The 11,596-nt window shown below is 32.7% G+C and overlaps 1 protein-coding gene across 5 annotated transcripts; it reads left to right on the plus strand.

Annotated features, from left to right (window-relative positions):
* Positions 1 to 449: 449 nt before the first annotated feature.
* On the plus strand, positions 450 to 11,382 carry LOC122394866 (glycerol-3-phosphate acyltransferase 4). 5 transcript variants are annotated; one of them, XM_043392040.1, is made up of 10 exons: positions 450 to 617; positions 7,170 to 7,445; positions 7,520 to 7,657; positions 7,747 to 7,881; positions 8,155 to 8,391; positions 8,803 to 9,036; positions 10,289 to 10,404; positions 10,483 to 10,624; positions 10,703 to 10,911; positions 10,980 to 11,382. In XM_043392040.1, the coding sequence occupies exons 1-10, from the start codon at positions 465 to 467 to the stop codon at positions 11,065 to 11,067; spliced, it is 1,728 nt and encodes a 575-aa protein (XP_043247975.1). In that variant the 5' UTR covers positions 450 to 464; the 3' UTR covers positions 11,068 to 11,382. The 5 variants fall into 5 exon arrangements, with proteins under 5 accessions (XP_043247975.1, XP_043247971.1, XP_043247972.1 ...); XM_043392038.1 differs by lacking the exon at positions 450 to 617 and adding an exon at positions 4,297 to 4,422; XM_043392039.1 differs by lacking the exon at positions 450 to 617 and adding an exon at positions 6,504 to 6,612.
* Positions 11,383 to 11,596: the final 214 nt, after the last annotated feature.

Below are 11,596 nucleotides of genomic sequence, written 5' to 3' on the forward strand. Positions count from 1 at the left end.
ATTAGGATAGGCATAAGCATATCCTGTGTTACCGCGCATTTTTTAAATCATAATTTTCGTGATAATAATAGTTCCGTATACATTATTCATTTATGTATGTAAATTTGTTTCATTGTATTCTACGTTTATGAAAACAAACAAAAAATCACATGTAATTGTATGTGAGAAAAAAGTTTTTTATTCGCTGTACGACGGTCAAATCAATTCTGATAAACCCTGAACATTTTAAAGGGAGAATCATCTGTGCTGATTTTGATGATTTATTCTTAGAAAAACAAGAATCAATTTGACCCGATGTTTAAATTATTATATAAATATGATACTCTTCGTATCCCTCTAGTGATAAGTTTGAGAAGCATCGACAAGTCGCTACTAGTCTCGGATACCTTTCAACAATACTCGCATAGTCATAGATACTCGAGGGATCGTTTAGTTCTCTTCGATAGTTCTCGGCAGTAAGCAAAATGGCGTCATTGTGGATGGTGATGTCTCTGACGGTTTCGTTATTTTTAACACCTTTTCTTATGTTTTTGCTTGCCATTATATTTCTGGCTTCTATCGGAAAGTCACTCGGCGTCAGAAGATTATACATAAAATTGTTATTAGCGCTTTTCGAGGTAAGACATTTACTAAGAACACATAAATATGTACTGTAATTGTGTATGCTGTGCCGAATAATTTTGAAAATCGTGAATTGAATTGGTATTATCTGTTCGATTAATAATATACTCATAAAGTTATGAATAGAATACGTATCGCCCTCGATACAACCCTACGGTTTAAATTATTTTCTGATATACGTTTCGGAATGTAACTTGACGACAAGAACACGTGTGAATTAGAAAAGTAATATTTTGAGAATGCCATCATTTACAAATTATATTCAAGATCTATCTCGAAATCTGCTTATATGCTTTGATCTAACCATCGAGTTTAATTCAATTGTTAAGGTTCGCATCAGCTTTCAATAGCTTTTTGAACAACTTATTGTTAGTATCAGAGATGTTTCTAATAACTGTATTTACATATTGTTAATAACGTTTCATCGTCTATTGTTAAAAAATCTTTCAATGAAATGTACATCGGTCGAACTTTGCGAACCGTTTAATTTACGATCAACAAGTAGTATATAATTCGATTTAACAATATAAAATATCAAAAAAGCATTCGAAATATTTCTTTGACTAAATTTCACCGTGATTATAGTTGACGTTTTATGAAACATGGTTTTGTTAAACGAGAGGGCGCGTTCAAAGTACGTACGTTCGAAACCACGCTGGTCAGTGATAGCAACAGCAACGTAAACGTCATCTTCGTGAAATTAATCCTTTGATGCGTGAAAATTATTGACAAAACTACTGCATCGATAATCGTTGCCCGTTTAACGTTACATTTATTTAATCGAAGTGCAAATGTGTCCTGTTAGTAAATAGAAAATTTCATTGAACCTTTTAAAATATTTTATCAAATATAATAAAAACGAGTCACGAAAGAACTGCAACGATTTTTTCCGTTCGAACGACAGGTATTTTTTAATGGTTGACAATTGCGAGTTATCTGATTAAACGGTATGCCACAATTTGATAAGAAACAAACATATTTATTTCGTTCGTTTTCGGTGATCTTATCCTTTGATCAATGATTCTTATTTTTCATATATTTATCATATTCCCTGTGCGTGTATCATCGGCTAACGTAGTAAATGTGCTCCCGAAATATTAAATCTGGATTAATTTAAACACATCTTGGTAAAGTTACGACAATATTTCATTGCACGTAACTAGTTCGTATCGATTTAAAGCCGTCAACAGCAAAGTACCCAGCGTCGAGCAATTCGTGTGATCAGTGTTAAATATAATATTTTCGAACAAAGGTTTCTTTATAAGCGATCCGAATACGTACAATAAGTTATTAGAAGGATTTCGCGTGTGGTATATCCAGTACTCGAACTTTTTTAAGTACTTACGGCGCTTTAACGAGCAGTATGTGACATACATAATTATTTTCGTGTCGAATATTAATCACTTCCAGTCAAATAATACTGTCTCTTTGCATATTCTCAAAATAAAAATCGTTACTGTGATTTATCAATTCTCTATCTATATTAAAATTATTGTTTTTAAAATAGAATCGTAAAATGGTTGTCCTCGATTTCACGTAAATCTATCATTTCAAGTTCGTACCATCAAGCTGCTCGATTAAGGTTAATGATCCGAGCTAGTCACTTTTATTGTTTAATTTTAATCTCGGTTAGTCATCGATGATTATAGGAGGGCCTTGTTCTAGGCGGATTATCTCGATCGTTGCAAATATTGTATCGGCGATTAATATTTGATAAAAGATCGTTTTTCAATGATCGGTAATCGGTGGTTGCAACAATGACGTCGGAAAAATATTTAATCTGTTCGAAACAATAAATCCAATTAGATATAGGGCCTTGAAAATTTTTCGTAACAATAACTATGATCGTTATAATTTTGTTCGATAAAATAATAAGCATGTCTCTACATAGAATTAGATCTTCTTATTTAATTACAAATTGATCAATTTGTAATTAATATATTTTATCATTAAACGAATACATTGTATTACAATAATAATTCTTTAACGATGAAATAAAAAGTTGTTATAATAATGAACCGTGTCCTATATATTTTACCTGAAAATGGTCTTTAATTTTATGTAAAAAAAAAAAAGAGAACACGTATTCCGCCTGAAATAATATTGACAATCTTGATTATTCTGAAAATAGCTGTACCATCATTCCACGTTTGTTTTGTCTGCGACAGATTTTCGCACCTTTGACGATAACGATGGTCAATTGCTTTGTTCCGATAGACCAATCTTTGTAATTTTCCGTCTTTGTAAATCCATTAATCTTTCTACCGCGAAAGAAGGTCGTTCACCGTCCGCGCTACCAATAACTCGAGAATTTTGCGTTGTTTGTAAAAGACGGATCGGTGATTAAACACGCTTTCGCGTATAGACTGCAAAGCGTTTTATTTAAATTAATACGATGGCGGGAGCGTTGTCTAGTGAAAGTTTTACTTAAACAATCCAGTGAATAAAATATTAGTTTGCTTTCTTTGTTATGCAATCGCGTACAATATTTGTATATAATTACAATAAACGCAGTGTAGTAAAACATTTATTATCAATTTATTAAAATGATAATTTCTCTAATTTACTGTTTATTATTTGAAGTGGAATGTATTTACTGTAGAGTGCTTAAGTAAATCACTCACGATCAAGTAGTTTCAAGGACCTATCAAGCGAGTCAGATAATTATGTTTAGGATTAAAGTTTAATTTATTCACCGTGTAGTACTATGTATGCGCGGCGGGTTGTTTCGAACAAAGGTACGAATTTAAATTAAAGCGAGTTAAAATAATAAAATAAAATTTAGAATGAGGCCATACCAAGCCTAGCTTCTCTGCTCGATACAGGTCTAATCCTGGCTCGTTCCGTGAATTACGGTTGATTGAACAAAAAGGCATGTGTATTTCTTTTATATAAAAGTAATGGCGAGGTTAATTTTCATAGAGCTTGTATTACGATAAAACGTATTACTTTTAGAAATGTTCGTATTTTTCTTAGCAATTTTGTACCAGTTACGTCAGCCAAGTCTCACATAATAAACAGGGCCAAATACGCTACACATTGAGAATTGAATATCGTTCATTTTGTTCTATAATCTCCAGTCTGGTGCTAAAGACATATATCTGAAACCAAAATAGAATTGAAAGTTCGCCGAACAATTCAGTATCGATCAAGATTAATTCAGAAGATAGAATTAGTAGAGATATCTCAGTTTCTTTCAAAGATGCGAATAATGGTCGGTTAGAAATGAACAAATATTACATATTGTCATACTTCATGAAATTTCAAGGTTATCGATATTTTTTATTGGAACAGCGTGAACTATGTTGATCTTCAAATGTCCTGAAATAACAAAAATTACGTGTTCATTAATAAATATATTGATGATAAAAAAAATTTTTCATCAACCTTTTTTTTTTGTACCTTTGAAAAAAACATATTTTAGATGCCCATGTTGAAAGTATCATCTACCATGAATATTTTTTGTGATACTAAAATTTCTGCGAGCAGAGAATCCAAAGAAATAACGATCTCCTAGAGCAGGACTTGACGTAGACATGATCATTCATACACAAATTGTCGTGGGCACATTTACGTGGATTAATTATACTTTTTGGCACTACCTACCTGCGTAGAAAGTGATATTTTCAAACGACGTGATAGTTCCGTTACAAACCAATCTATTCGTCGAGCTGTTTTAATTGATTTATATAACGAAGAGCATTGACGTTGAGCTTCAATAAAAAGTACTTATGCTTCGCGAAAACGATTCTATACTTCTCGCCGTTTTCCTCAAAATAACTGTTTACGTGCATTCTTTACGTAAGTATATAAATAATATCGTCGATGTTACTTCCTTGCGCGTAACTCGTGACATTGTTTGTTTGTCCCTTCTCAGAGTAGGTTTATCGACCTCTGTCCTCGAGGGTCGCACTAGGCTAAAAGATTTCGTACATCGTGATATTTTAATTGGTATCTGGCTAGTTAAGCAATTTGTCATCGTGTCGGGCCAGACATTTCGTCTGATCATACATCTTACTCATGATCGCAAGTCACTGATGAATTCGACAGTAAATTCGGCGCAAAAATATTGTTTCGCTGTTAAATACACAGAACGCGCGTACGCGCACCCGTCGTGCGCATCACGAGCCTAGGAGGGACCGCCTTCCCCGTGGCATGTTACGTTTGCCTATAGTCGCGAGACGATATTTCTGCGGCGGGTGCATTCGTTCTCGTCTGGCACAGTACGAAGGTGACTGTGTTGCACCGTAATATGCCTAAAAGGCTTCCCGCTGTTCCAAAGTCCAACGAAAATCGAGGAAGGCGAGTGCAAAGTCCAGGCAATACCCTCCTCGTTAAATATATTCCTTATCGATTGTACTTTAGTTACTATTATCAAACATTGCGATGCGGTCAATGGAAGATAATTGGGAATTTGGCGAAACACGTGCCGATGGGGCAAACATATTATCGGATTCAGAGGTTTCGACACCCATGTTCGAGGAACTTTTATTATTTTTAACTGCGATTAACCAGATAACTTTTAGCGTCTTCTTTGCTGGAATTCAAAGACTTTCCGTCATCCGACTCCCATTGATAAACTTCTCTCGTCCTTGGTGAAATTTCCGCGCTGAGCGGACTGTATAATTTCGTTCGATGCAAAGGGAAATTTTTTGCAGAAGGTATTTCGTTGTTGAAAGTACGATAGCAGGAAAGTAAAAACACTGGTAAATTATTTTTTTATTTGCAATATCGAATCCAGGTCGATTACCGGGTAAATGTATACTTAGGAAACAACAGTTCGATTCTAATATCTAATTTTTTTTGTAGAAATATTTGTGCCAAATCGGACAAGGACCTCATTATTACCAAATACTGTCTTTATTCTTATTTATAATAATTCTTTAAAATACTTCCAAAGGAATAGGCAGTATTATAGACCACTAATAAATTCCCCTGATTTCCTTATCAAGAGGACCATTAATCAATCGTTCCCAAGACCGGGGTACCAAAAGCGTAATCGGTTCTGCAAAGAACACTTATCACAAATACCCTTTTTTAAGACTCTGTTTTTTTCAGCTGCGTAACTATATTCCTTTCTATTCATTTCTTCTCAGATTTACCTTTGCTGATCGTTAATATTGAACAGAAACATTAATTTGCATATGTATCTACTGCCGTTCGAATTGTTTTTCAATGCGCATTCACTTTGTGCCCAGTATAATGACATCTACTTAACTATCAATTAGGAAGTTAAAAGAGCTAACATTTTAACCATACGTATAATAATTTTTTTGAAAGTCCAAGTGAATTATTGATTTTATCGCGTTTATTTAATATATATTAAAGGAATTATTTATTTGTTTCCTTTGTCTCTATCTCGGTTAAGCACCTCGTATATAGATTAGACGGTAAATATAGAAAATCGATAGAAATAATTATTTCGTAAACAACTAATCGATCGACTGAGATAAATATCAATTCATATACATTCTATGTTCTAATGATATAAATTAATTAATTTGATTAATTTTTAGATTCTCATCAGAATTTGTTTAAGTATGTATTATAAATAGCTGCTCGTTTTTTGGAAAAAAAATTAAAGATTCAAGTCGCATTGGCCTCGAAACGACAGAAGTTACGTTGCCGGCTATGGAATTTGCAAATCGTAATTTTTCAAGGTCACGCTAAATTTCGGAGACAAATGCAAATTACAATAGAGTCGAAATATGTTTTTAATGTTATTCATATAGTCACTTCGAAACGAAACATATTTCTGTACCGTTGAAGAACTTAAACTCTCAGTAGTTTCACTGTTTCTTGCTCATCACGTTTTACTGTTCGAGTACCGTTTACTTGTTTCTAGTAAAAAGGACATGACATGAATTCTTTGGAAGCGTTGTAACACTTTCAAATCAATTTGACCAATTGTTTCGCGCGAAAATTTTTAAACGTAAAACAATCCTGAATATCATTACTACCGACTTCGTAATTGAGCACAAACAAACAAAGGTACTTTGTTTCGACCAAAGGTTGTTGGCTTTCTTTAGAAATAGCGACTATTTTTTGTAATTTTAATTCAATTTAGAAAAACAGTAATAAGAATCAGTATTTAATCTGATAAATTATGTGAACATGCATATTTATATGTATTAATGTATATATTATGAATGTTAGGCAAGATCATATGCACAACTTTTTTTTCCAACGTTGCTTTTTTGTTTTCATTTAACATGCAACGATGAAAATACTTATTTATTTCTTAATAATTAATGAGTATTTCCAATTTTTGTTGTTGGCTTTCTGTAGAAATAGCGACTATTTTTTGTAATTTTAATTCAATTTAGAAAAACAGTAATAAGAATCGGTATTTAATCTGATAAATTATGTGAACATGCATATTTATATGTATTAATGTATATATTATGAATGTTAGGCAAGATCATATGTACAACTTTTTTTCCAACGTTACTTTCTTGTTTTCATTTAACATGCAACGATGAAAATACTTATTTATTTCTTAATAATTAATGAGTATTCCCAATTTTTTAAATGTTTCCACGTTTCAGTATGGTAGACAAAACATCGAGTATGTCAAGAAGAGGAATGGTACATGGAATCGAGTTGCTGACGAGGAACAGGAGCCGCTTAACGAAAAGCAAAATGTGCATAATTCCATAGAAACCGAGTGCAAGTTGCAAAACGGAGTCCCGAGCAACAACGTGATAGCTAGGTCAAAAGATTTGATCCTGGTGCCAGGGCCAGAGATGCAGAATCCCAGAAACAACCTGGAGGAATCGACGATTGAGAAATCTCAAACGTCGACAACCATTAGTAAAAATGAGGTAATTTTCGTTTCTGTGTTAAATATACTAGAAACAATCATTGGTACAATTGACCGTAATCATTTCTGTTTTAGAGTCTCATTCGCAGGGATTCCTTCGAAACACTGAAGAAAGAATTTGAATCTGCGATCTGTTTGGATTACATCAAAGTTGGCGTGGAGGCTATTATCGAAGATGAGGTGACATCTCGTTTTGAGGCAGAAGAGCTCAAGGTATTATTCATAATTATTTTGATGAATTTGATCAGAGAACGTAATCTTTTTATTTTGTTAATGATATATTATGATTTTTCAAATTTCAGAACTGGAATCTATTAACTCGAACAAATAGACAATATGAATTTATTTCTTGGAAGCTAACTGTGATATGGATGTTTGGTTTTGTTATGCGATATTGTTTCCTTCTTCCTTTGAGGATATTCATTTGCTTCATAGGGGTAAGTTCAGCAATTATTCGATCAATTTATAGAAAATAATTTACTGTTGTATGGAAATTGGAGAAACATGGTAGGATATAATTACTTCATAATCTTATTTCGATATAAAGGTATATTGTAATTTTTATGTCTTGGATAAAACAAAAATTGTTATTAGAGGAACAAATTTATTTTTAATTTTATTTTATGGCAATGAACGTTCATCAGATTGCCTATTTGAATACTAATTATGTATTTTGAGTTTGCAAATCAACTAATATTAAAGCTTCCTAGGTACAGTATCTTGTAATTACAACATTTTGTATTGCCTCACTACCAAACGGTTTTATTAAGCAATGGGCGTACAACAAGGCTAGCCTTATTGCATTCAGGGTAATATCCCGATCTATATCAGCTATAATTACAGTCCATAATCCTGAGTACAAACCAAAAACTGGAGGCATGTGTGTGGCGAATCACACTTCCACAATTGATGTGTGCATCTTATCCACACAGACAGCATTCTCTTTGGTAATATACCATTGATACCAATGAGGATATCAGTACATCATTGTTATTTTCAAAATTCACTTGTCATCAGATGCTGTTGCTGTTGGGAATCAATTCGTTAAAATGTCCACTCGTTTAGTATCTTAAAAATACATCTCACGTTATCACTTTTACTTATACATGTACCAAACTAATCAATCATTTTTTTAACGCGTGAAAAACGTAACGAAATTACAAGACACAATTTTACATCTTCCATTACACGAGTCTCCAAAAAACACAGTACATACACATTGCCTACCGACGAAGTTCAAATGCACTAGTAAATGTTACAGGTAACAGTGCCCTGTAACTTTGCTTTGCAGGTAAAACTACTCAGCAACGATACAGAGGGAATCATCGTTTCTCAGGTGCAAAGCTTATGGTTTACAGGTGATGTGGCTGACGGTATGTACAGCAGTTGTGGGCTACGTTCCAGAGGGTAGTTTCAAACGATGGCTGAATTTCAAAGTCTCCATAATGTGCTTCGGTGTCTTATCGAGCGCTTTATCGTCAGTAATCACATACCATAATCCAGAGAATCGACCTGTCAGGGGCATATGTGTGGCTAATCACACTTCTCCCATTGATGTTCTGGTACTTATGTGCGACAATTGTTACTCTTTGGTACGTTGTCATCATTTTGCTAATGGAGATGCTTAAGGGAGTATTCTTTGTCTAAAAATTATAAACGAAAATAATTAAAAATTTGAATATAAGATTGCAGAAGATACTTCATTCACTTTGACATTTTTTAATATTCACAATATGAATATTGTCTGCTTGCAAAATTAACTGAAAATTAGCTATCGGGACGAAATCTCTCAACTGCTTACTGAAAACAACTATTTTAAAGAAATTCTTATTTAATACAAGTTCCAAGATCATTCTTATATTTTGTAGACATACTTATCCCTTTTGTTACTTGCGTTTAAAACTGTGACTAAGAATACTCCCTTAACCAATCATTGCTGGGGTCGACAACCTACGATTCTTTAGTTGAATTATCGTGGTTCTTGATCTGAGTTAAATTAATTAAATCGTATCAGTTTAAATAAATGCATATTTTCTATAAAAAAAAAATATATCCAACGTAACTTTTCTGTCTCTACAATTTGTAGTTTAATTCTCTGTAGATTTATAATTATACGCTGATATAAAGTATGAGTTCAAGAAAGTGTTTGTTATGTATGTAAATATATGTTTCTGACCCTAAGTGTTCATGTAAAACCGGAAATAAGGAATTAACAAAAGATTAGATATGGTAATAGTTAATTGTAGTTTCGTAATTAACAATTAGCTCTATCTTGTATTCTTTTCTATTGTTTTTATTTACTTCGAGAAGTTTAATATATGTTATTCACCAGTATAATAACGACATACGTATTGGTGTATGGGTACATACGCAGCTTTTCATATTTTTTAGTATGAAATTATGTCTCTCTTTACCAAGAAGGTTATCGGCCTCTGCTCTGTTGCATAGTGTGCCCAATTAGGAACCCATAAAAAATAATTCCTATAAAATTTGCTAAGGAAATTTGATGAGATTTGTGCATGCTGCTTTCTTATAGGAATATCTAATAGCTTTGCATATTTAACCACTTATTGTTTGGGTTCAGTATTAATTAATTCATGGGCGTATTAATAATTAAGCAATAATTTCCCTCCCAATAGATAAAATAAAATTCATGCAGTAGAGGATTAACTTTTTAATGCTTTTCGCTTACTGCTTTTTTGTTTTGTGTTCTCATTGGTAATACACCTATTTTCTACTGTTTCAATATCATTTGTGTATTTGTTATGTGAAAACGTAGTATTGATATATGCATATAATGTTTAAGATAATTTGTATATAATTGATTGGCAATTGTTAATTCAGATAGGTCAGAGGCATGGTGGGTTCTTAGGAATTTTACAAAGAGCTTTAGCACGTGCTTCTCCTCATATATGGTTCGAACGATCTGAAGTTAAGGATAGGGAAGCAGTGGCAAAAAGGTAAATCGAAGATTACTTTCCTCTTGGTACAGACATTTCGATTAAACTTTCATTTTTATTTTCTGTGCACTTTTACAGGTTGAAAAAACATGTGTCCGATCCTACAAATCCGCCAATTCTTATTTTCCCAGAAGGAACATGTATAAATAATACATCGGTTATGCAGTTTAAAAAAGGCAGTTTTGAAGTTGGTGGCGTTATTTATCCTGTTGCAATAAAGGTGATTTTGTATACATTTAGTGTACAATGCTTATAGAGCAGTTTTTGTAATAAGTTATTTTTATTGTCCGTTTTACAGTATGATCCAAGATTTGGAGATGCGTTTTGGAATAGTAGTCGATATTCAATGATACAATACTTATACATGACTATGTCAAGTTGGGCTATAGTTTGCGATGTCTGGTATCTTCCTCCGATGTATAGAAACGAAGGGGAGAGCGCTATCGATTTCGCAAATAGAGTAAAGTCTGTGATAGCGAGGCAAGGTGGTTTAGTTGACTTACAATGGTACGTTAATTATCATAGACACAGTTGGTCGCATTTATGAAAACTAATGCAATGAAATTGTTCCCTAGGGATGGTCAACTTAAAAGAATGAAACCAAAAAAAGAGTGGAGGGAAAAGCAACAAGAGGAAATTAGTAAACGACTTAAAGTCGAATGAATCGAGTCATCTCTAGTCACACTTTCATGATCGATATAATGTGTGATATTATCGTTAAACAAGAACACTTCATCCGATGTGTTATTTTGTATTTTTTGTGGATATCTGTTTGATAGAAGAAAGATAGTCCGTATGCATGATTCAATATAATTACTTTCACAAATATGGTACTTTGAATTTTATTAAATTGTCTTTTATATGCGGGATGATCGATTAATTTATATTGAAGTATTCTAATTTATCAAATGGAATTTGTAACAGTATCTTTATAAAAAAATTAGATTTTCTTATTGTTACATTAAATATCAATTTATATTTCCCCTTCGTTGAAATCGAATAATAACAAAATCGTTATTTTAACAAATTTATTGTAATATAAAACTTTTATTGATATCGTGTTTAAATAACTAAAGTGTTGCGAGTACCATATTTGTAAATTTTTAATAATGAGATTCAACAATGAGGCATTATAAATTTATTATTTATACATAATGAGATGTCTACTGTGGAATGGTATGCCAAGATGTGA

The sequence above is a fragment of the Colletes gigas genome, unplaced genomic scaffold (genome assembly GCF_013123115.1).
Source record: "Colletes gigas isolate AHSC1104 unplaced genomic scaffold, ASM1312311v1 Colletes_gigas_Sc00004, whole genome shotgun sequence".
NCBI classification, from domain to species: Eukaryota; Metazoa; Arthropoda; class Insecta; order Hymenoptera; family Colletidae; genus Colletes; species Colletes gigas.

What these genes read in the sequence shown, in the direction of transcription:
- LOC122394866 (XM_043392040.1), top strand. Translation starts at nt 465, where the DNA reads ATGGCGTCATTGTGGATGGTGATGTCTCTGACGGTTTCGTTATTTTTA. An exon ending in CAACCATTAGTAAAAATGAG is followed by an intron (nt 7,446 to 7,519) that starts GTAATTTTCGTT and finishes TTTCTGTTTTAG; the next exon opens with AGTCTCATTCGCAGGGATTC. An exon ending in CACAGACAGCATTCTCTTTG is followed by an intron (nt 8,392 to 8,802) that starts GTAATATACCAT and finishes TATGGTTTACAG; the next exon opens with GTGATGTGGCTGACGGTATG.